Source organism: Sminthopsis crassicaudata, chromosome 2, assembly GCF_048593235.1.
Source record: "Sminthopsis crassicaudata isolate SCR6 chromosome 2, ASM4859323v1, whole genome shotgun sequence".
In the NCBI taxonomy this organism is placed as follows: Eukaryota; Metazoa; Chordata; class Mammalia; order Dasyuromorphia; family Dasyuridae; genus Sminthopsis; species Sminthopsis crassicaudata.
In genome coordinates, this window is record NC_133618.1 from 625,561,212 (window position 1) to 625,587,279 (window position 26,068).

General features: G+C 40.0%; 1 protein-coding gene across 1 annotated transcript in view; it reads left to right on the plus strand.

Moving 5' to 3' along the window:
• The window catches only part of ALOX5 (arachidonate 5-lipoxygenase), a 71,643-nt gene that overhangs the window by 24,916 nt on the left and 20,659 nt on the right, over positions 1 to 26,068 (plus strand). The window contains exons 5-6 of the mRNA XM_074296334.1: positions 21,840 to 21,946; positions 23,048 to 23,220. Of these exons, the coding sequence (XP_074152435.1) occupies positions 21,840 to 21,946; positions 23,048 to 23,220 (280 nt within the window). The remainder of the gene's footprint in view (positions 1 to 21,839; positions 21,947 to 23,047; positions 23,221 to 26,068) is intronic.

A 26,068-nucleotide genomic window follows, 5' to 3' on the forward strand; every position in this document is an offset into this window, starting at 1 on the left:
AGAGAGAGAAATGACGAGAAAGCTTCTATGAACTGATTCATAGTGAAATGAATACAATATGCTGTACAGTAACAGCAATATTGTTTGATGAACAGCTGTGAGTAACTTAGTTATTCTCAGCAATACAATGATCTAAGACAACCCCAAAGAACTAATGATGAAGCATATATATGCTATATGCATCCACACAAAAAACTGATATTGATTGAATATTGACTGACTGATTGAATTGACTCAAGCGTATCATTTGTTACTTTCTTCATTTCTTTTTTCCTTGTATTCAAGTCTTCTTGCACAAAATGACTAACATGGAAATGTTTTACATAATTGTAAAAAAATTGACCTACATATAGCCTACGACCAAAATCCAAATTTTACAATAAGGTACTGTAAACAACCCATAAAAGAAAAAATTCAGACTTCTGTGGTACGAGGGGGAGATCAAACCCTTTTATGTGGATTTTCCAGATTGTGAGGTTATCAGCACTCCTAAACCACCCTCTATACACAATGTGGAAGGGCTTTTGAATTTATGGAAATCTTTGTATTCTCTTTTTTAATTTTTAAAGTTCTTTTTTATTTTAAAAATATATGCACAGATAATTTAACAACCATTGACCCTTGTATTTTCAGATTTTCCCCTCCTTCCCTCCACTCTCTCCTTTAGATGACAGGCAATCCAATATATGTTAAACATATTAAAATATATGATAACTGTACTTCTTGCTGTAAAATGAGTGACTTGGATTGGATAGTCTCTAAGGTCCCTTCTAGTGCTAAATTGATCATTTATCTTTGATAATCCTTATTCTATGATCACTAATAGGATGACAGACACCCAGGGCAGGCAATGTGGCACAGTGAATAGGGAACTGGACTTGGAGTTGGAAAGACCTGAGTTCCAATTCAACCTCAGCCCTTATTAGCTGTGGGATGCTGGACAAGTCCTTTCACTCCTTCCTGCCTCAGTTTCCCCTTCTATATAATAAGGGATGTATGTTGTGAGGATCAAATCAGATCCTCCAAACTATCTAATTGTTCACTCTTGTTATTATCATCACAATGTGGGAGTCATTAAACTGATCGCACTTCTTGAAACATCTTTCATCTAAACAATTCAATTGAACAAAATATTATTAAATGTCTATCTGTCACTATATTGGTATAGTACTTTAAAATTTACAAATTCTGTCACCACAACAACCTTGTGGGACAGATAAGTAGCGCAAATATTACCTTCATTTTACAGCATAGGAAACTGAGTCTGGGAACAGGGAACTTGTCTAAGATCATGTAGCTAATACTTGACAGAATCAGGGTATGAGGTTAAGCCTTTTGTGCACAATGCCTGTGCCAGAAACCCAGGGGAATATAAAAATATCTAAGGTCTTGTTCTTCAGGAACTCTAGTACAGAGATAGTACAGAGTTCTTCTAGATAGATAGTACAGAGATAGTACAGAGTTCTTCTAGAACTCTAGTACAGAGATAGCCGACCAAGAATCGGGAGGATGTTGTCAGTTATTCCTACACTGATCCAAGATAGAGCATAAGGCACAGGTGTTGACCAAGTGTGCTCTGAGTAAGGACAATTTATTTCCAGCTGTGGGAAATCCAATCCAAGCTGGGTCTTTAAGGGAGAGAAGAAGAGGAAGCCAAGGATAGACCAGCGACAGAAAGAGGAAGGGAATTTGTCAGCAACATCTGTTTGCTTGGAATCCTGAAATGACTTTTCAGTGATTAAAGAAGTTGACTAGAACCCTCAGGACATGGCAGAAGTATATGATAAAGTAGGATAAATGGGGCTGGGCCATCAAATGGATCATGGGATGAGAGAGAAGTTAGAACTGAACAATCACCAACAGATGAAAATACTCCAATACACAAAGAAGGACGATTTATGTAAAAGACTGGAAATTGCCGTTGTATAGAGTTAATTTTCTTAAAGTATATAAAATTTAGCAAGATGGTTACAAAATTGCTCTAATTATCTTGTCTTCTGACTTGCTTTGATTTTAAGAGCAGGCTAAAAGTAAATTTCTTTTATGCCTTTTGTTTTCATATTACACACATTCCCAATTCTACCGCATCCTCATCTCCCTCACAGCAAGGAAGAGAATTATAACAACAATTTTAAAAAATAACAATTCACCAAAATAAGCAATATATCAAAAAGTCTTCTGTGTTCCACAACCATAGTCTCCTACACTGAAAAGAAGCAAATCTCTTCTTCTGGGCCTTGATGTTTAGTCATAATATTTCTACAGCTTTCAGTTTTATATATTTTATTGTTGTTTCCATTTCTATTGTCATGGTCATTGTGTGGATCGTTTTCCTTGTTCTTCTCATTTCACTTGAGTTTCCCATGTTTTTCTGTATTCATAATGTTTACTTTCTTACAGCCCAGTAATATTGGATAATATTGGATATAGCAATATATACTATGAATAGTACTTGATGTATTACAACTTGTTCAGCCATTCGCCAACCGAGGAGCATTCATTTTGGGGAGGGACAGTTCTTTGTTGCCAGAAAAGGTGCTGCTGTGAATATTTGGATGTATATGGGATCTTTCATAGTTTCAAATTGCTTTTCAGAATGATTAGACCAACTCATATATCCATCAAGAGAACATTAATAGGGGCAGTTAGTTGGTGCACTAGCTTTGAAGTCAGGAGGGCCTGAGTTCAAATGTGACCTCAGACACTTAACACTTTCTAGCTGTGTGACCCTGGGCAAGTCGCTTAACCCCAACTGCCTCAGTCAAAAAAAAAGTCCCTTTCTTCTGGCTTCCTTCTTTCCTTCATCTCAGTGCCAGATGACTCTTTTTGAAAATTATTTTAATGATCCACTTGCTGACCAAATATAGCTTAGACTCTTTACCCTTACATTCAAGGCCCTCAGAGAGAGACAACATGATACTAAGGAAAGAGTTTTGATCTGAAATTAGGGGATCTGGGTTTAAATCTTGCTTCTTTCACTTACTACCTGGGTGATTTTTAGTTATACCTTTTAACTTCCTTGAGACTAAGTTTTCTCATGTATAAATGGAGAAGATTGGACTAGATGAATCCTAAAGTCCTTTTTAGTTCTAAATCTATATTTCTATGTTCAATATGTTTATATTCAAATTGGGGAGATGATATGTGTTTCCTCAAAATATTATCAGCATCAAGTCTCATAGAAGGACTTTAATTTGCCAGAGTCTGAGACTAGTTTTCTTATGTTTTGACAATCTTAAAAGAATGAAAATGGACAAGAAGAAAAGTATATTAGGAAGGGGAGAAGAAAGAGGAAAGATTGGTAAAATTAAATCACAAAATTAGGGTATACAACTGGTCAAAAAAGGGAAGAATACACACCCAAAGTTAGGTACAGAAATACATTTTACACAACAGGGAAACAAAAAGGGAAAGTGGGAAGAGGAGAATAAGAGAGAGGGTATGTTAAGGAGAGGGTGGGATTACTCTTAAGCAAATAAAAATCTAACTAGAGTGAGATTTCAAAGAGGTACTTTAAGAAAAAAAGAATAGAGACCTGTTATTTGACTCTGGAGAAAAGGAAAAGTATAAGCGAATAGGATAGAGGGAAATATATAGTTAATTTTCATAATTGTGAATGTGAATGGGATGAACGCACTCATGAAATTGAATAGCAGAATGCAATAAAATATGTTGTTTAGAAAAAATAGAAACAGAAGAATGCACACAAAGGTAATATAAAGGGCTGGAACAAAATTTCTGTATCAGTTGAAGTATAAAACAAAAGGCAGGTAAGCAGCCATAATTTTAAACAAGACAATAGCAAAAATAGTCTTAAAAGCAACAAGACTACATTTTTTCTGAAACCATAGACAATAAATTAATATTAATATTAACCATATATGCACTGAGTGGTATAGCATCCAATTACTTTTTTAAAAAACGTTAAATGAGTTTCAGGGAAAAAACAAACAACAAAGCTATGGTAAATAGGGACTTCAATTTATTCCCTCTAAGACACAGATAAATTTAACTAAAAAATGAACAAAAAGCAAAAAAGATCCTAAATAGATTTTATAAAAATTAGATATGATAAGCCTCTGCAGAATAATAAATCAGAATTTAAAGGAGTATAAAAATTTCTCAGTTGTACCTGACAATATCCCAAAAATTGGTCATAAAAATTTCACAGAAAAGTGAAGAAAAGCAGAGATAATAAACATATTTATTATAGATCACCATGCAATAAAAATATATTCAATAAAGAGTCACTGATGAAATAATTAAAAATGATTGGGGACCGAATAATTTCATTCTAAAGAATGGATAAGTCGAAGAGCAAATCATAGAAACAATAATTTCATAAAAAAGTGACAACTGTGAGATAACATACAGAAACTTCTATGTTGTAGCCAGATTAGGCCTTATAGTAAAAATTTGCATCTCTAACACTTTCATCAATCAAAGAGAGAAAGAACAGGTCAAAAAATTGATCGTGCAATTAAAGTTAACCTAGAAAATGAACAAATTAAACCTTTTCCTATTAAATACCAAAAGAGATATCCTGAAAATCAAGGAAATTAAGAAAAAATCTGTTGAATTAATAAATAAAACTAGGTGGTGATTTGTTGGGAGTGGGGAAGAAATTACCCAAAAGCCAATTTGATTTTTAAAAGAAAGAAGATTTCTAGAGAGAGAAGGGAAGGCAGAGAAAAATACGAGGAGCTTAATAAATAGTTGTTGGATTTACCAAACATATATGGCTGCTAGTATTAAGTTAAACTTGGTATTGTTTAGTCAAATTTCATGTTGATGTGTTTGGGACTACAATTTTTTTTTCTTTTTTGCTGAGGCAACTGGGATTAAGTGGCTTGTCAAGGGTCACACAGCTAGGAAGTGTTAAGTGTCTGAGACTAGATTTGAACTCAGGTCCTCCTGACATCAGGGCTGGTGCTCTATCCACTGCACCTCCTAGTTGTCCCCAACTACAACTTGTTAATAGGGACATCTGAAGTGGTTATGATATAGTGAAATTGGGACCAGGTGTCCTGCTTGGTGATACTGACCTATATTTGGCCAGCCTCAGGCCCAATCATACTCTTATTCTGGCCCTTTCCCACTCCACTTTCACTTTGTGCTCTGGAAACTATGATCAGACTAGTATATGATATTTGCATTCTTCCTGGAAAGAATTTGTTAATGGATTACCCCATGGCTCCACCCCCCATCTCTGTGGCTCCCCAGACCAAAGTCCCCCTCTTTGTCTACAATCCCATACATATGTTGTCTTTCCTCTACCTTCCTTTTGTATTTGTATGCATTAAAATCTATAAAAATGCTTTTTCATTCACTTAACCACTCATTCATTCATAGAGCACAGAACTAATTGAAGGAATATTATCACTGGCAGAAGGAGAATGACACGCCATATGTACGTGCAATGTACCCTCACATATGCTTTGGCATCCGGAGTCACAGCCATGGGTCTTGTGGATGCTCATTTCCTTCTGGGAGTATATGCAAGGGTGCCCCGGTGCCATACGTCTCGCTAGCTTTGCCAGCTGGATCGCCGATGGCTCTAGCTCTAAGGTATTCTATCTGATGGAGGACAGTGTTGGACACAGTGAAGGAACAGGCAAGCTCTTCCAGGTGGCCGCTGAAGGCTTTATAAAATGTAAGCTGCTTGAGAGAAGAGCTGTTAAAGTTTTTTTATCCCCAGTATGTAATAAGTGTTTAATAAATATTAATTGGTTGGTTATTTTAAAATCAACTTTCAACAGGCAGCATTAATGGGGTTCCTTTGATCACATCTCACAACGTGCCATGTTACTTCCTATAGCTGCGGTAGAACTGAGCTCATGACCAGAAGTTCCTGTTTTTTAGGCTTATGATGATCTCTCTGATTTGGAGCCCCGGCATCCTCCACCCTCACTGTCTGGAAGGACAGTGGGCTGTGGTTTTATGATCTCTGCATTTTGGACGTTTTGTTTTCATGGGTTGATGTTTTGTTCCCAAGTGATGAGGCCAGGAATAGAAAACATCCCCTTCCTTATGGGGGGTGGTTTGTACCACAGAGGAGGTCACAAAAATCACAGAGTCTGAAAGTCTGGAGCGGGAGGTGGGGTGCCATCTTGAAATGAATCAGTCTTTTTTCTTTCTTGTTCTTGGGATCAACTGCTCCCTTGAAGGAAAAAAGAAGGCAAGCAACAACCCCTGATATAGTGACCATACATGACAATGCACACAGCATCCTATTCCAGAAGTCCCTCGCTTCTCTGCTTTGAGGGAACAGAGTGAGCAAATCTCCTTTGTTCTCTGTAAGGAGCTAAGCCACAGAGAGGTTGAGAAAGTGACATACCCAAGATAACTGATACTTTGTCAGCATCTTATACTTTGGAATAGAGGTGACATTATTAGGAAGAAGGCAGAGATCAGAATCACAGAAGAATTGGAAGAGATATCAGAATTTATTTGTATGATTATTATCGCCCAGTCCCATGCCTTATCTAGCTTGCATCTCACAGAGAACATTCCAAATGAACAGCCATCCTGACGGAAGATCTCCAGGCTGCAAACTCATCACATTCCAAGGCAGCTCATTTCAATCCTACTACAATCCTAAAGGAGAATTCCTTCTTTTGTTCAAACGAAATCTGCCTCTCTAGTTCTACTTCTGCTCTTTGGGCAAAATTTTATGCTTTTTGTCCATAACAGTCTAGTGATTAAATGTCTAACAATTGGCTAGCTCAAAAAAAAGTGTACACAGCATACTCCACAGTTTAGCCTTTTTCTTTAAAATGTTCTTTATCGTTCTCTTAAGTCGAGTTAAAACACAAAACAACAAATCAAACCTTAATTTCTAGATTTGCCAGTTTCTGTGACCTAAATACTCACAATGCAAATTTAATCCCAGCTGTTAGGAGCAGATTCAAACTGTCTCCAGCACATCCTTGTCAACTATTAAAATATAGGAAGACAGAGCATACCTCTCCCCACCTCCAAAACTCCATTCCTCCCTCCCATCCATGACATAGATCTAGAACTCAAAAGGACTTTAAAGACCATTCAGTCCAACCTTTATATTTTACAGATAAGGAAACTGAGTCACACCAGGATTAAGTGATGCCCAAGGTCACACCACACCAGAGGAACAATTTAAACCCAATCTTCTTTCCACTGACCCCCACCTGGTTTCCACCAAATCCATCAAATCCATGATATGGCCAAGTCTAGCCAGACTCAGCTCCCATACTATTAGCCTTGATGAGGCTTATATTTGCAGTCAGAAGGCATGGATTCTAATCCCAGTTACTTACTAGTGTGACCCTGGCCTTGTCATAAGTTCTCTTAGCTTCATCTGTAAAATGAGAAATTGGATTTGATATCCTCTAAGGTTCTACTTCCAGGTCCAAGTGAATGCTATTTTTTAAAGCAAATGTTTTTCCTTTTCTTTGCCATATCATACTCTTGACTCTAACAAACCCCTTCTCCTTCTCAGTCTCCTCCGCCACAAGATCTTAATTCAGTAAGTATTTATTAAGTGTCTTTTATGTGCTTGAATATGGAAATATGATGATAAAAATAGTTCTTACCCCCAAGAAGCTTACATTCTACTGGTGTAAAAGGACATACTCTCCATGTCTACCCCATCTGTACTTGTAGCATTAATATTTTTAGCACAAGTCTAGTACTTTCATATTTATTAGATTTAATTTTAATTGATTTTTCCAATTGTTAAATGTTTTTCATTAATTCTTCCCTTATAAAATGGGAAGTGGGATGGTCTACCTCAGTCAAACTAGGGCCAGTTTTATACAGTGGTGATCCATTAAAGGTTTTGAGCCATGGAGGTTACAAAACCTGGCAAAGCCTGCTTGTACCGTGGCCACAAGTCACATGGTAACCTTTCTAATAAGTTAGGTAATGTTCTGGTAACTTCCCAAAAGAGAGGGATGTGGTTATTTGGTTTCTTTGACCACTTCTAGCTATCCAGTACCTGGTTGCAGTGAGTCAGCAGGACTGATAAGAAAACACATCCCAGAAAAGGAAGTTGAGTAAAAAAGGCCTTCCTTCCCAAGTAGGAGAATAATGTAAAAGTGTCATATACAGGGAGATCAGTCTAATCCTTCTCCCTACCACAGATAAGGCAGCCTAAATCGGACCCCAACATGACCCTTAAGTCAAGTATGACTGTGTAAAAACACCTCAAAAAGCATCAAATATAATAAGGCAGAATTATTGTTAAAGTATCTCATTTCTATTTGAACTACTGAGCTTTGTTGGAGAAAGCCATGAAATTATGATGATTTCATCTACTTTTAATATATTCTGTCTCATTTTATCTGGTCCCTCCGGCTGTCCCATGCTTTTCTGCTCTGCTATCTATTCCAACACTTAAAAGAGTGTCTGGCACATAGTAAGTATTTTATAAATGTTTGTTGACTCGATTTCCTCTCTTATCCAAAGTGATTGCTCCAAATCCTTTTACTTTTTCTCAACTGCCCAATCACATACTGTCTCTAACACATAGAGATGACTTGACCTCAAAAGGATTGAGGTCATCTGAAAAGAGTTCCTCCATTTCCCCTTCTCCACTCTTCAACACTTCTCAGTACCATTCACTCCTTTCTCCTTCCTGGTTAGGACAAGTAGCCCCTTCAATAATGAAGTGATTCAAGGCAATTCGAATAGACACAGGATGGCAAATGCCGTTCACATCCAGAGAGAGAATTATGGAGACTGAATATGGATTGAAGCATAGTATTTTCACTTTTTTATTTATTTGTTTTCTTTCTCATAGTTCCCCCCACATACACCTTTTGTTTTGATTTTTCTTGCACAAAATGACAAATATGGAAATATGTTTAAAAAATTTACACATGTCTAATCTCTATCAGACTGCTTGCTGTGTTGGGGAAGGGGAGGGAAGAGAGAAAGGGAGAAAAAATTAGAACACAAAGTTTTACAAAAGTGAACATTAAAAACTATATTTACATGTATTTGAGGGGGAAATACTATTGGAAAAGAAGAAGTAACTCTGTTTCTCCCTAAGGCCAGTCCTTTCTGTACTCTTGATCCCACTCTCTCTGCATTCTCTATGACCTTCCTCCATCCATCTTCTCTTATCTGTTTTCAAGTTCTTTTTCCTTTAGTTTTTCTACTGGCTCCTTTACAGCTATTATTACAAATATAATCAGCTCTCTTCCATAAATTTAGAAAAGGACACGGAATTCAACTGGACAACTGCATTATTTTTACCTTATTAAAGCTGATATGCTCTTTTAAAAACTAGCTGTAAATAATGAAAGTTTAAAATTTCAATTCACTCCTTTTTTATCTTACTTTTATTCTTTTGTACTGAGTATTTTACTGTCTCTGTTAATAACTTTCCTAACTTAAAATATATAGTTTTGAAAATATTGGCAAACCACTATTTATAAACCATCATTTTAATAATATGCTCTAGATTTGCTAGGAGCTGAAGTTAGGCTCACTGGCTTATAATTTGCAGACTCCTTTTTCATCCTTTCTGTAGTGTTCTCTAAAATATAATGTTCTCTGGGAGCAGGTTTCTTGGGGAGCTTTTGGGAGCAGCCTTAGTTTCAGTTCAGCTCAATAATCACCCCAAAGGCAGCCAGGAGCTAAAAGTCCAGATCCTTTATTGTCTCCTTCAAAAGAGCCCGGTTAGCTTTCTTAGAGGGCTATCTCTCTCCTTGGTTCCGAGAGCTCTTGCCGCTAGTCCTTTGACTCCTCTAGCTCCCTCTGAATCCAAAGCCTCCAGCACAAAGGTGGAAAATGGAATGAATCTGTCTCCACCTCCAAGAGTGGGCTTGTGGGTCTGGCCCTGAGAGCTTCTTGCTTATATGCTGTACACTGAGTATGCTCCAATCATTACATCAATAGGAAACCATTATTGTAGGATTAAATCAATGCTAAATTAGATAATTATAGTCTCTATCAATTCCACTGTCTTAGTACCTTGTAAGAATCATAACACTTTCCATCCTTCCAACTGCTTTAGAGACATCCGTTTAGCAGTGTTTTAGGGCACTGGGATGATCTTCATTACATTCATCAAGGATACCCAGCTGTCTCCTTCCTATCTCCTTACAGATTTTGGATTCCAGCTCTTTGTTAACATTTTGTGTTTGGTTCTTCCCAATCCAAGGATCATTCTCCTTGAAAGAGAAAACAGGAGAAAAATAAACTTTGAGTAACTGTTCTACCTTCTCTGTGTTATCCATCAACATTATTCTAACCTACTTGGGCAAATAGAATTATTATTAAAGTATCTCATTTCTATTTGAACTGATGAGCTTTGCTGGAGAAAGCCACGAAATTATGATTTTTTTCTCTCCTTCCCCTGCTGCCCCCATCATTACAAGAAAGGTTAAGAAGCATTCCTAAAACCATAGATATAGTAAATGTCAGAGTTGAAGGGCCACTTTAGGCCCTTTTGACTCAAAATCAATGCTTTCCCCATTGTTGGTCTCTTCCTTCCCCATCTGAATGTTTTTTTCTTTTTGTATTCAGAATTTTATTAGTGAGAGCCTCTCCCTGCCTTTATCACTTTTAAGTTCACTTTCATATAGCTTTGGTGGTTGGAATTCTCTCTCACTTTCTCTTCTCAAAGCCTAGGGTGTATATTGGAATCTCCCAACTTTACTTTTTTCTGTCATTAATTCTAAGAATCACTTGCCCCTAAAGGTCTCATCATTTCTTCTTCAGTAACCAGTTCCTTAGTTAGAATTAGCAGTTCCCTTTATTGTTTCCTCTATCTGATGAAGAATTGGTCCGTAATCTTGTTGGAAGTTAGATAACAGAAATAGCTAGAATATCACTTACTTTTAAGTAAGTTCATTTGAGAGTTACAAAATAAGGTATTATGTCTGGTCTAAAGGGGAAATTCATACTGAGGTTGTGATCCTGATTATCAAAGTACTATCAACAGAAATAGGGAAATTGGAGGGGGGGAGTGACAGATATGGAGGACATGATGAATCAGGATTTGAATGTATTAGAGTTTGAGGCAGCTAACACGGTAGCATGTGAATAAAGTACTGACCTGAGTTCAAATTCAGCTTCAGATACTTACTAGCTGTGTGACTTGAAACAAGTCATTTCATCTTTGTCTGCCTCAGTTTCTTCAGTTGGAATAATAGCATCCACTTCTCAGATTGTTATGGAGATCGAGTGAAATAATGTTTGTACAGTGTTTAGCATAGTACTTGGCACACTGTAGGTACTGTGTCAGGAAATCCAGGTGAAAATGGAATTAGAACTCAGGGAGACAGAGCAGCATCCAGAGGAAAGGATCAGGTTTAGAATTATGGGGAGTACCCATGTAGTTATTATTTTAAAATACATTTTATTGACATATTTTATTTTTACATTGCCTAAATTTCCCACTATCTCTTTCTCCTTCCACATCCCACACAACAAATATTTGTGGTTATTTGTAAAAGAAAAAGAGGAAGAAGGGAAAACCAGCAAAGGCCATCAATACATTAAAAAAAAAAAACCTGACAACTTATCTATGCTCATGTCATCAGCTTCCTCATGGACACCTATATTAAAGGGACAAAAGGAGGAGGAACCATCAAAAGAGGTAAAGGAGTGATTAGAGAGGCAGGAGAAGCCTGGAAAGGGAGAAACCAAGGGAGTTGAGGTTAACAAAGGGAGTGGGTCACTGTTTGGTACCATGGAGAGTTCCAAAAGTGTAAAAAATTAAAAATCCAGAGACTTAGGAGATCATTAGTGACTTTCACAGGATGATAGATCTAGAGGCAAAGGATTTTTATTTTCAGTTTCCAAAAGAAGAAACAGAGGTCTCAGAAATTAAGTGACTTACCCAACATCACATGGGTAGCAGATATCAGATGAGAAATTTGAACTCAGGTTTTTTTGCTATAGAATTAGGACCCTTTCCACTGTACCATGTTTCAATAAAATGATGGTGGAAAGGAGGCAAAAATCATATTACAAGGTTTTGAAAAGAGGCAGAGAGTGTAGAATCTTCCTAAGAAGTTTAGTAATAAACATTTAAACAACAATACTGTATGAGAATGTATTCTGATGGAAGTGGAGATCTTCAACAAAGAGAAGATCTAATTTAGTTCCAATTGATCAATGATGGACAGAATCAGCTACACCCAGAGAAGGAACACTGGGAAATGAGTGTAAACTGTTTGCATTTTTGTTTTTCTTCCCAGGTTATTTTTACCTTCTGAATCCAATTCTTCTTGTGCAATAAGAGAACTGTACAGTTCTGCATACATATATTGAATCTAGGATATACTATAACATATTTAACATGTATAAGACTGGCGAGTGGAGGGAGGGAACGGAAAAGTCAGAACAGAAGTGAGTGCAAGGGACAATGTTGTAAAAAATTATCTTTGCATATGTTCTGTCAATAAAAAGTTATAATAAAAAAAGAAGAAATTTGGTAATAAAGATGAGAGAAGACATTATAGGATGATAGCCAGGGAGAATGACAAGGTCAAGAGAGTTTTTGTTTGCTTTAAATAGAAGAGATCCAAGAATATTCTCAGATTTATCCTTGTGAACTGAATGTAAGAATGTGTGGATTGAATTTGGTTCCCAAGTAATGAGTCATTATGGGGATGAGGGCAAAGTTAGCAATTCATCCTGAGATCTTAGTGGGCTGGAAGCTGAATATGTATTAATGATGTAATGTGATTGGCAAAAAAAATAATAATTTGAATGCATTGGCAGTCAATACATTACTTTATGGGAGTAGGGAGGTGATAGTCCTGCTGCATGTTCTGGTCTGGCCACACCTATCGTACTGTTTTTAGTTCTGGGAGCCACAATAAGGAAGGACTGATAACCTTCTAAGACTCCAACCATAATGGTGGGAGCCTCAAGATCAAATCCTGTGAAAATAAATAAAATCAAATTTAAACATCAAACTCCATGAGAATTGATGGAAAAGTAAACTTAGGGGACACATTGATCATTTTCATCAAGTATCTGAAAGACTGTCATAGGAAAGAAGTCTGCTGAGCCCCAGAGGGTACAGATAGAAGGAACGGTTGAAAAGTCTAGCTAGAAAAATGGAAAGAAAAGCTTCTTACCAATTCGTGCTGTCCATAAGTGGAATAGATTGCTTTGAATGGGAGGGAGACTCCCTTTATTGAAAATCTCCAAGCAAAGACTGAGTGACCTGTTGTCACTTTTTGTATAAGTTGAACTAGATGATGGCCACGTTCAGCTGTGATTCCATATTTGATTCTGAAGATTTTCTTATTAGTTCTTTTCTCTTTCACTGAGGTTAACCATAAAGATTAGAAAAAATGGACATGAAGTGTGTTCTTGACCGCCTCCAATCTGTTGAAGGTCCTTCCTCTAGACATCTGTCCCCTGTTCTGCCTGGGGAACCTGGCTCTAAGCTGTCAATTACCTTTGGCTAAGGTTAGTTATCTTGCATGGATTAAATAAAGGATTTAAGTTATGGAAAATCTTAGAAAACCAGATAGCAGGCAGGAATGTTCTTCCCCTTTTCACTTCTGCCTCCTGCAAATCCCAGGGTTTTGTCCTTGCTTCATGGAGAGAGTCCTGAGGTTTGGAGAGTTTATCTTCCACCAATTCCTTCACATTTACAAGTAAATGAATATTGACATGGTAAGCATGTTTTGTGATAAACATCACAAAGCATTATGAAATAAAAGCAAAAGAAAATGCAAAATATACATATATTCCAATGGATTTTATTGAAACATAGGAGCTGCAGCTGGTTCAACCCAGATGAATGGAATACCCAACTATCAAAGCTTCTTTGGGTATTACCAGTCTTATCTGAATGCTGTTTTCAGCCTCCTTTTTGGCTCATATTCCATACTTTGGTTTCTTAATCTCTGTGTATACTCTAAGGCTCTGACCTGGGTCTTCTCTTCATGCTTTCTCTCATCTCCAAGTGCTCCTGAAGATTAGAGTGCTGATTGGCCATCCCAAGCTTGAGCTTGTTGACAATCTTTTCTATGCTCATGATTGGTCTTTGAGGAAATTTGGCCCTTGCAAATATTCAAGACTCTCGTTGGTCTCATATGTAGGCACCTATTGACTGGGATTGAACCCATGACTCCTAATTAACCCAATTAGGACAAAAAGTTGGTGACTTTTGGATGATAGAGTCTTATCTCAAGATGAGATCTGCTCAACTTAGCCATTGGTCAGGAACCTGAAGATGACTTTCACCAAAGCTATTGTTACTTCATAATTTAAGATGCAGGGAGGGAAGACAGCACAAAGCCTTTTGCAGAAATTATAAGGAAAAGAACATGTTGGCTTTTAGCATGTGACCTCATAATGAGGTTTCAAATGGCTACCCCGCAAAAGAAACTAGTGATTCAACAGGCAAGGATTACAGTAAGCTATGTTTAATAAAAATGTTTCTTCTACTTAAGAAAAGCATCTCCCCAAAGGGAGACTACCCTGGCAGTTTCAGTAGAAAATAAGTAATAATCATAATCATAAAAACAGTAATAATTTTAATGTGATCCATTTGCCTCACTTGTATAGGGTGAAGGGAATCATATGTTGGTAACATTATCAATTGCACTTTAAACTGTAGGGATGGGTCACAGCTGATGACTGAAGACCATCCAAGGCAGTTTCCTTCTTTCAAGACTAAACTCGGGAGTCATGTCCTGTTTTTTGTCATTTTAGTCATATTTTACTCTCTATAACTGCATTTGGGATTTTCTGGGTAGAGATACTATAGGGGTTTGCCATTTCTTTCTCTGATTCATTTTTACAGATGAGGAAACTGAGACAAACAGGACTAAATGATTTGACCAGGGTCACACCGGTAATAAGCATCTGAGGTAGGATTTGAACTCAGGTCTGGCTCTAGCCACTTAAGCCATACCTAACCACCTACCACAATAAGGCCAGACTTAATTCTCTCATTCCCACCTCATTGGGACCCTGTTCCCTGGAAATGACTTTGTACTTAATTATCTAGGTATCTCTTCCTGTATTTCTTCATTCAATGCAAGGAAAGTTTCCATTTTAATGTTTGTATCTAACACACAACAGATGTTTAATATATTTTATTGAATGGCTGCACCTCAAGTACATAACAAGCCTTTAAAAAACAAACCAACCCCAGGTCTGTAGATTTTTCATTGTTTTCAGGAGTTCCTTGTGTAGAACTTCCTGCTCTGATACTTAAATCCTTAAGCACCTTAAGAAGGTGCTTGGAGGGGCAGTTAGCTGATGAAGTGGATAGAACATCAGCCCTGAAGTCAGGAGGACCTGAGTTAAAATCTGGTCTCAGATACTTAACACTTCCTAGCTGTGTGACCCCTGGGCAAGTCACTTATTCCCAATCAGCAAAAAAATAAAATAAAATAAAGAAGAAGGTACTTGGGACACTAAGAGGGTTAAATGATTTACCCAGGACTACTCAGCCAGTAGGGTTACTGATGCGGGTGTAGCCCCCTTTAAGATTCCTTGTTTGATCTCCAACTTCCTTTGGGACTGATCTTTGATTATATGTCAAACCAGTTTGGGCTGTCTGAGCTGGCTTGGATTTTCTCAAACCCCAACTATCTGCTCAGGTTTCCCCAAAACAGTTTAATCTGGCCTTCCAGGAATCAACTTGGGCTCCACCCATATGCCCCTTCAAGCAGATAAAAACAGCAAAGGTAGAATCACCCTTTGTCAGAGAGTTGAAAGATGCCATCAAAGATGCTTTGTATCAGAGACTCTCTGTCCCGCTGCTTTCGGCGTATATCTTCCTCTATCTAATGCCTTTTACTAACCAGACTTTAACCTTGCTTCCAAACCTTGCAATAAACCTTGTTTTTACCCATCTAGGTTTTCGGGCCTGTAAATTCATTTACAGGGGACTCTCGCCGCCACTAGACCTGATTTAACTCTATATCCTTGCGCTGAATCCTAAGGGGTTGCAGGGGAGTACCATGTGACTCCCTGTATCCCAGTCCTGCCACTAGACCTCAATTAATCCTATTGAGGTATATACCTCACCATTAGGTATTTACCTCATCATTTGATTCCCTGTTACCTCATCAGTTACAATTTGAACTCAGATCTTCTGGCTCCGACAGCAGCTTTCTATCTTCGGGCCCTGCTTCTCCATAAACATTAAGCCAAGACTTTGTGGATGCAGAGCTCTGCCAACTCAAAAACCTAAGCTTGTGGGCAGAAGTTTAAAAGGAAGGCTGAAAGGGGAAGGAAAGGAGGTCCTTTCTGTTGAATTTCCTGTCTTCCTTTCATAGATCCTTAGGGCTGGAAGGTACTTCAGAGAGTATCCAGTCCACCCTGAAACTTCTAGTAATTCCCTTTAAAAGATATTCCAAAAGTAGTTCTACAGCTTCTGCTTAAAGACTCCCAGTAACAGGCAAATTTCTACATTAATCTGGAAAATCATCCCACTTTGACAGTTCTAATTGTTAGGAAATTTTGGCTTATATTGAGCAGGAGTCTGGCCACAACTTCCAGCCCCTGATCTGAGTTTGTCGCCTGGGACAAACTCATCTGATCACCTCTGCCATATGGCGGCTCTTCAGGTCGTTGGAGGTAGCTCTCATGCTAGCAGCCCTCAGTCTTCTCTTCCCCAGGCTAACCATCCCCGGGCCCTTTATCCTTATTAAACTTACACACTCCATCTCCCAGTTCTTTTACTCTTCCAATCCCCTTCCTTTGGATGTGGGCTGCCTTGCCATTGTCTTTTCTAAAGGGAGGTATTCTGGGAATACCCAGAACCTGACCCTCTATTTCCAATGAACTTGCATTAGAGCCAAGTGCAACAGAACTGACTCCATGCTCACTCTATGTATTCCCATTGCCTGGAACATAGTAAGTAAGCACTTAATAAATGTTGATGGGCCGGTTGATTAGATTTCAATGTTTACTGTTTCAGTCCTACTTTTCCTCATCCCGAAGATCATTCTCCTTGGCAAAGGAAACAATACTCCACCCTCCCATTCTAGACATCTGTTATCTCTGGCCACCCTCACACTTGCTCATCTTCCTCTTCCTTCCCACACGTAGCACTCTCACTCTTTCCATCTTTGCTATTTTGCCACTTCCATAGAACTTAGAAAACATAGCTGTTTCCTCCAATTTTCTGAAGATAATTTTCTCTTCCTGAAATCTTGGAACTATGACTTACTTCATGAAGCTATAAAAGTTCCCCAGTTTAAAAGCACATCCAAGTCTGTGAGAGGAGCCACTTTCTTTTGAGATAAACAATAATATTATAGCATTGGAGCTTAGGGGAAAGGGAAGTGTGGCTCTCTGCACTGGTGGGTACATGGAGTTGCTTCTAGTCACTTCTGCAACGAGAGGGTCTTCTGGTTCTCCATACTCTGGATTTGTCCTGCACTGAAGCAAACCAGTCAGTGGTAGACTGGTTAAATTATCAATTCTAAAACTGCATTATTCAGGGTCCATTTCTTATCAGCCTTGATAATATGTAGAAAAGGTGGCCATCTATATTGCAATATGTCAAGGGCATTGGGCAGTTTTCTCTTGCACTGTTAGTCCCAATCACCCACTCCCCATTGATGAATGCCTGAAATTCTCCAATTAGATATTAATTCCTTTGGTAGAAGGCTTCTAATCCATCCTCATATATGTTTCCCCTAATGACTAATGCTCTTTTTGTATATTATTAGTGTGAATACAGCTATTAGTCTCTGATTTTGAGTTTGATAGAGGATTTTCCTCTCTGAATTTGATAGAGGAAGAAGAAAATATTAGAATGTTAAAGCAATTTGTGTCTACCAGAATGAGGAAAAAGAGATCACTTCAGAGCACAGAAACTCGGGCTCCAGAGCCAGAGCCCACCTCTTGATGGCTTTGCTATTTGCCTTTGGGTGCGGTTCCTATTAAGATGCTTGCCATTTCCACAGAACAGGCTGGACAGACCACAGGGCATCGGGCCAGTCAAGCAGACTCCTAAGGCAGTCACTGCTATTTTCTCCCTGTATCCGGAGAGATGCAGAAAGAAGCTGAGAAAATCCTGCTCTCATTGGAGGAGAGTCTGATGAAGCTGCTCAGTGGGCCAACCAAAAAGCGTGTCAGCAAATGAACTTGTTCAAAGATAGGAAAGTTTTAATATCCCCTTGGCTCTGGAGACCGACTCCTAATAAATGACCCTTTGGCTTTCTCTTTCTCCATCCACTGAATTTCCCCATCAGTTGTGGAATTTCATCCCTAACTGGTGAATGGGGCCTTCATGGCAACTTTTGGCCCCAGTGATCGTATCTGATTGCAGAAGATAACTTTCTATATTCTACTGTGAGGAAAGAAATTCTTCAAAGCATCTGTAGTGAGCCCATTTCAGGGCAGGAGAATGGGGTCGTGCTCCGAAGGTATTATCAGGGAGTCACTGCTGCATCTCTCCTGTGGTTTGTTGGTGGTGAAAACATGTACACATATATTCAAAATAAATTCTAGATAAATACAAATTAATTTGGCTCCAGGGCAGGGGAGGCTCACAGTGGAAGAGATCAGGAAAGACAATGTAGCAGGCAATAAATTGTGAAAGAAACTAGGGATTCCAAATATGGAATGGAGGAGAACGAGTATTCCAAAAGCAACAAAGGGGAGCTGAAGGAAAATGAATAAAAGAATAACTTTGAGCTAATTGATAAATGAATAAGTAAGATACCTCTCAGATTAGCTAAGATGACAGGAAAAGATAATGATGAATGTTGGAAGGGATGTGGGAAAACTGCAACACGGTACATTGTTGATGGAGTTGTGAACTTATCCAACCATTCTGGAGAGCATTTGGATCCAGCAGTGTTTTTACTGAGCCTGTATCCCAACGAGATCATAAAAAAGGGAAAAGGACCCACATGTGCAAAAATGTTTGTGGCAGCTCTTTTTTGTGGTGGCAAAAAACTGGCAACTGGCAACAGTTGGGGAATGGCAGAATAAGTTGTGGTATATAAATGTTATGGAATATTATTGTTCTGTAAGAAATGACCAGCAGGATGATTTCAGAAAGGCCTGCAGAGACCTACATCAACTGATGCTGAGTGAAACGAGCAGAACCAAGAGATCATTGTACAGGACAACAAAATCATGGTGATGATCAATTGTGATGGATGAAGCTTTTTTAAACAATGAGGTATTCAGACCAATTTCAATAGATTTGTGATTGAGAAAGCCATCTGCATACAAAGTATGTGTGGATCACAACATACTATTTTCATCTTTTTGTTTGCTTTCTCATTTTTCCCTTTTTGATCTAATTTTTCTTGTGCAGCATGATAATTGTGGAAATATGTACAAAAGAATTGCATATTGTTTAACACATTGGATTATTTGTTGTTTAGAGGAGGGGGTGGGCAGAAGGGAGGGAGAAAAAAATTGGAACACAAGGTTTTGCAAGAGTGAATGTTGAAAACTAGCTTTGCATATATTTTTAAAACAAAAAGCTGTTATTTAAAAAAAAACCCTAAATGAATGAGTAAGTAATTATTAAGCACTCATTATGTGAGGGGAATCCTGCTAAGCACCATGATCCCAAATACACAAAGTAGAATGTTCCCTGTCCTGAAAGAGTTTGCATTTTAAAAAGGGAGTGGTGGCTGGGGAGTCATAGGGATGGTGAGTTAGTTGATCCACAGAGCAGGAAAATGACAAGCCCTTTCTAGAAGCAATGGAAATAGTGATATTATTACTGTGCTCAGTGTGTGAGGAATAGTAAAAACTTAAGAAAAGTAATGGCCAAGGGCATCTGGGTAGTTCAGGAGATAGAGCACTGATCTTGGAGCCAGGAGGTCCAGAGTTTAAATATGATCTCAGACACTAACTGTGTGGGCAAGTCACTTAACTCCAATTGCCTCAAAAAGAAAAGAACAGGAAAGGTAATGAAGCTGGAAATGTGGTGTGGAGCCAGGTTGTGGAGGTCCATCCTCGGTGTCTAGCAAAATCTTACTCATCCTTCAGAGGATCATGGGATTTAGAGCTGGAAGAAGGGGACATGCTGAAGGCAGCTCACATAGGCCGGCGAGAAGCAGTTCTTACATTTTCAGTTAGGCATTTATGCCTCAGAAGGGGACAAACTCCATCAGTTGGACAATGACTGAAAAACTTGTATATGAGTATGATGGATTACAATATTGTAATGATTGTATAATAAATGATGAGCAGGCAAATTTCAGAAAAACCTGGAAAGACTTACATGAGCTGATGCTGAATGAAGTGATCAGGACCAAGGAGATCATTGTACACAGTAACAGCAACGTTATGCGATAATCAATTTGGATAAAGTCTGTTCTTCCCAGTAACATAATGATCTAGGATAATTCCAAAAGACTCATGATGGACAGTGCTATCCACATCCATAAAAAGAACTGTTTTCCCTTTTTTCCCTTCTCATGGGGATTTTTGTTCCTTTTTATTCTGATTCTTTTCCCATAACATGACTAATGTGGAAATATGTTTAATAAGATTATACATATATAACCTATATCACATTACTTGGAGGGGGGAAAGTGGAAGCAGGAGGGAGGAAGGGAGAAAAAATGGAAATCCCTTTTTGATTCTCTTTTCATGACATGACTAATGTGGAAACATGTTTAATATGATTGTACAAGTATAACCTATATCAGATTACTTAGAGGGGGGAAAGTGGAAGCAGGGAGGGAGAGAGGGAGAAAAAATGGAAATCAAAGTAAAGTAAAACGAATCTTTAAATATAATTGGAAAAAATAAAAAGAGGGGAGAAAGAAGAAATGGGCAAACACTATAAATCTGGCCTTCATTTATTGTTTTGTTGATTGTCTAGACCTAGAATAGTGATGGACAAAGTGCTAATATGCATATGTACTTAAAAGTGTGTACTGTTTTTTTTTTCTTTCTTTCTTTCTGGAGAGCTGATGGTTAAACATTTACCTGTGTACTGTTTTCTCCTTTCTGGAGAGCTGATGGTTAAACATTTACCTATGTACTGTTTTCTCCTTTCTGGAGAGCTGATGGTTAAATATTTACCAGCCACATCTGGGTAGCAGGGAGCTTAGAGAGTTTCATTTTTATAGTTGAGGGAACTGAGACTTAGAGAGAGGAAGTTTGCCCAAGGTCACTCAGCTGGTCTGGGGTAGGTTGGGTCTCTGAAGGTCACTAATGTTTTTAAATTCTCTCTTGCCTTAGAACTTTTTTTGGGGGGACCCTTAATCCTCAGCCACCTTGAGTTGTCACTTCATGTCATATTCTCTCTGTCTCCAAATATTCACCTTGTTCTTTTTGCAAACAAGATGATGTCAGCGCCAGCTTGTGTCCTCCTGGGGCCTTGCCCTGGAAGGTCAATCTTAGCTGGTGGCCACTGGGCATCTCCCTGATGTCCAAGGATGGCACAGAGGAGATAACTGAGGGCAGAGTGAACTTAGCCAACTGATTGACTCTTTTGTTTTAATTTCCATTTGCCCAGAATCAAAAGTTCCTGTGACCTCAAGTGCACATAGCAGTTCTGCTGCTTAGGAGAAAGAGTAAAGGCTGTGCAGTTGCAGGAACTCAAATTTTCCTCCTGGTCTAGAAGTGATTCATAGGGTTAGTGCTGGAAGGGGACTCTGGAGGCGGCTTACAGATGGGGGAGCTCAGTGTCCGAGGCACAATTTGAACTCGGGTCTTCATGCTTGCCCTCCCCATGCTCTTTCTCTTGTACCTGGCTGCCTCCATAGGTGCCCTCATAGAGTGAAGCCCTCAGCATCTCAACTGGGGCCATAGGGGAAGCACATGGGGGAATTCTTTGTTCGCTGGGACTGAGAACTGGGCTCTTCCAAGGGTCGTGAGCCTCTGAGGCAAGGGCAGGACCTCGTCCATCCTAACAGTCGGGGGTCTCTCTTGGATTGCAGGATGGAGAATCTCTTTGTGAATCGCTTCATGCACATGTTCCAGTCTTCCTGGAGCGACTTCGCGGACTTTGAGAAGATCTTTGTCAAGATCAGTAACACCATTTCGGGTAGGCTCCCCATCTGAGTGGCTGGCACATCCCCCAGGGAGGAGGGTATGCACATACCAAGGGGACGGGGTAACTTTCTTACTTTGGTCTCTCCTAAAAATTGATGAAAGGGGCCAACTCCTGGATGCCAGCTGGACGCCTGCTCCGGAAATACCACCTGCTGGCAAATGGGAGGGGGAGGCAACAGCTCCTGATGCGGCAGGATTTCCTATTGCCTTGGAAGTTCCATTCAAGAACCATGTGCTATGAAAGACACTGCCTGATTCCCCTAGCCACTGGTGCCTTCCCTTATGTGTGTGGGACAGATGGATGGATAGACAGATAATGAAAAACAGACTTCGACAGAGATGGATATCTACCACACACATGAGTGTATCTGGATAGATATACACACATATACAAATATTCTGTGTTTCCAATCAAATATAAGAGCTCTAAGGGCTGGACAGGGATAAGGAAGGGACCTATGATATCCAGCAGTGAGGAAACTCCCCCTTCAATGGCAATGAGCACCTTTTCTGTGATTTATAGTCTCCAGGAATTGCCTAGAGTTTTGAGAGGTTGGATAAGGTCACACAAGCAATATGTGTCAGAGGCAAGTCTTGAAGCCAGGTCTGAAGATCAGGAACTTTGACATTTTTGAGTTTGAATCCCCAGCGCCCAGCCCAGTGCCTGGTGCATCAGAGATACTTAAGAAATGCAGTTAATTGATAAAGGCAGAAGCATGATCAAAAACATGGCTGTAGCTGCCTCTGTACCTTTTCCCTACCAAGGACTCTAGTTCATTGGAAGGTCAAGAATAAAGTTAGGTCACTCTTCTCTTTTTGTTAGGTTGGAACCCAAATGGGGCTCCTGGTGAGCTCTATAGCACAGATTGGACTGGAAGACTAGCAGCAGCCCAAGCCAAGAGATGGCCCCATAGTATGGCCTCAGTCCTGACCTAAACCCCTGAAACTGTACCCCAAGCCATCCCCAGAAGGCACAGACCTTTCTCTAGAGAGAAAGTCAAAGTTGACTCTTGCCAAGCTGCTCCTCGATTCCAGGGTCTCTGACTGAGCTGGAAGACGGCAGGGACTCAGGGAGGTGTTATTTCCCCCACAGAATACGTCATGAAGCACTGGCAGGAGGATTTCATGTTTGGCTACCAGTTCCTGAATGGATGCAACCCCGTGATGATCCGGAGATGCACCAAGATCCCAGAGAAGTTCCCAGTGACCACAGAGATGGTGGAGTGCAGCCTGGAACGGCAGCTGACCTTGGAGGAGGAGATCCAGGTAGCAGCAATCCGCCGCCCAATGAGGCCTTCCTTCCGTGCTTTCATTGGTAACAGAGCGTTAGCTCCTTGGGGGCCAGAACTGGCTCCTTTTTCTCACTGATGAAGAAACTGAGTACACAAGGTCAGGTGACTGTGTCAGAGTCCCAGAGATTGTGTCTGATGCTGGGAACCATCTCCAGATCTATGCTCTATCCCCTGCACCACCCAGCTGCCCCAGGACATAGTAGGCATTTCATAATTACTTATTGATTTATGACAAGAATCCCATGCTCAGGGGACTGGGAGTGATCGGGAGCTGCGATGTCATCAGTTTAGGACACAAAACTGCTTGTCACATAGGATTTCTCAAAGGCAGGTTTTGAATCCAGATCTTGATGATGTCAAAGTTTCCTCTCAGCTGTGATGTGCTCTAGAGTAGGAGTAGAGCAGTTCTTTATTTTGTGTGTTTTTTAAATGCATCAAACAAAACACCAAGAATTACAAAGGAAATCGAGGACTGGTGAGAATGAATGTTATGTTTTTCTCACCCAATTCCACAGACCCACTGAAATCTATCCAAGAATCCCTGTTCTACTGTACAATATGCTTTTCACAGGTTAAAACTGCGCTAAGATTTTTGGTACACCCTGTGCATAGTAAGATGTGATATGAGCATGTATTTATGTTACTATCACAACATCACATCAGATAGAAATAGCTCGGTGCCGGGAGAGCAGAGCGTGCCCCAGAGCCAGGAAGAGCTGAGCCAAGGTCTCACTCTTCTGACACATGCTGATTGTGTGACAAGCCCCAGCAAGAAAGTATCTGAGACAACCTGCATTAGTAAAGAGACTTGTTCCCTTAGGATAGCTCTTACCAGTGAAATGATAGTCACAGACTCAATTTCTCTTCCTATCCTATTGTCAACAATAGCTCTTTTCTTCCTTCTTCTCTCCTCCTTCTTCTCTCCTCCTTCTTCCTTCTTCCTTCTACTATTGATGCTGCTGCTACTATTACTACTGCTACTGCTACTCCAACTACTCCAACTACTCCTAGGTTCTCAGACCTAGAGTCTGAGACCAGATTTGAACTCAGGTCCTCCTGACTCCAGGGCTGGTGCTTTATCCATTTCACTTCACTCAGGAGCTCACATTTCAGTAGCACTCGGCAGCATCTCCCCAGTCCAACAGAAAGCACACAGTCCTGGCAGGCAGACAGGGAAGCTGAGGCTCTTGCCTTCAATCACCCACTCCCCATCGAGTGCTTTGCCCCCTCCTCTGCCCTGACAGGAGGATCTCAGAGCTCATCCAGTCCCAGACGTAGGGAGCCCATCTGGCTCAGCTCCTTTATGTTACAGACCAGGACTCCCTAAAGCCACATGGATGGGATTCGAACCCCCCCCCCCCCCGACTCCAGAGTCAGTGATCTGCAGCCAGGGATTATCCTGGTCCAACTTCTCACAGAGCCACTGGGTTCTGTTCTGGTCGTGAAACACTCATTGTTATTATCTACAATTTGAATGATGACATAAAAAGCACACACAAAAATTTGTTTTCTTAGCACTTTTTAAAGCCTAGAAAATGCTTACCCTCAACAATCCTGTAGGATAAGGTGGACAAGTACTAATATCTTCCCTTTATATAGATGAGGAAACAGAGGCTCTGGGAAGAGATGTGTCCAGGGTCTTTGTCTCAGGATCGATATGTAGTCCAGTGTGTGAATGTGCTTTTGTACTGTCGACGTTGGCTCCTGGCTCCTTCCCACTTTGGTATTAGATATCCTGTTCTTCCTGTTACTTCGTCCCAGGTGGGCTTTGATGGGCTGATGGCAACGACCTCAGCTTTTGGCATCCTATTCTTGAAGCACCCAGTACTATCAGGGGAGCCCGGGTGAACCTCACCCCAGCCCCTGTGCCCCCTTGGCTGCCCGGTGAGAAGTCCAGGTAGGCAGAAGGTGGCTGTTACATAGCTGGCATTATGCCAAACCGGGGCAACAAAGAGGAAGAAAGCCAACCAGACAAACAAGATCGACACCACAGGAAAAACGGGAAATCTCAACTGAGGGAAGGCGCAAGCTTTGAGGGTTTTGAGAAAGGCTTCCTCCAGAAGGGGGAATTTTAATGCGACTTAAAGGAAGTTTCTGAGGGGGCAGAGATGCAGAAAGGAAGTGGGGGCAGTCAGTGAGAATGCCCAGAGATGAAGGATCTTATTCAAGGAACAGCCAGAATCCAGCACTAATCACAGAAAATCAGGGGGAAGAAGGGGATGAGCAGTGAGAAGCTTACAAGGGGGTTAGGGGGAGAGGGGAGTATGAAGGACTTTGGGCAGTGACAGGTCCTCTGGTACTTATCGAGTTGGCAGGGAGGGGGAGGTGACTTGGTGAGACTTGAGCTTTAGGAAACAGACTTTCTGTCTAGTCCCAGGGCCAGTGGGCAAAAGTCAGAGCCTGGAAGATTTCTAACAACTAGAATTGCCCAACAATCACTGGCAGAAACCAGGCAGAGTTAGAGATTAGGTGATAGGCTTCTCTATCAGGAGAGAATTTCAGGAAGGAAGTTTAGGGTTACTCTGATGTAAGTGAAGGAAGTCTGAGAACTAATGAGTCATGTGTTAAAATAATGCTCTGAAGTTTACAAAATACTTTTTCTCATAATGGCTCTCTGAAGTAACCAGTGTACCTTGTAGTAATCCCATTTTACAGGTAAAGAAACAAACTCAGTGAGCTTAATGCTTATCCATAGAGAGCTAGGAAGTGTTAAATCTGGGATTTAAACCTCGGCCTCCTGGCTCTGAATCTTTTGCTCTTTTCACTTATATTCTGCAGCTGGGCCAAAAGACAAAAACAAAAAAGCTCCACTTGGGGCTCAT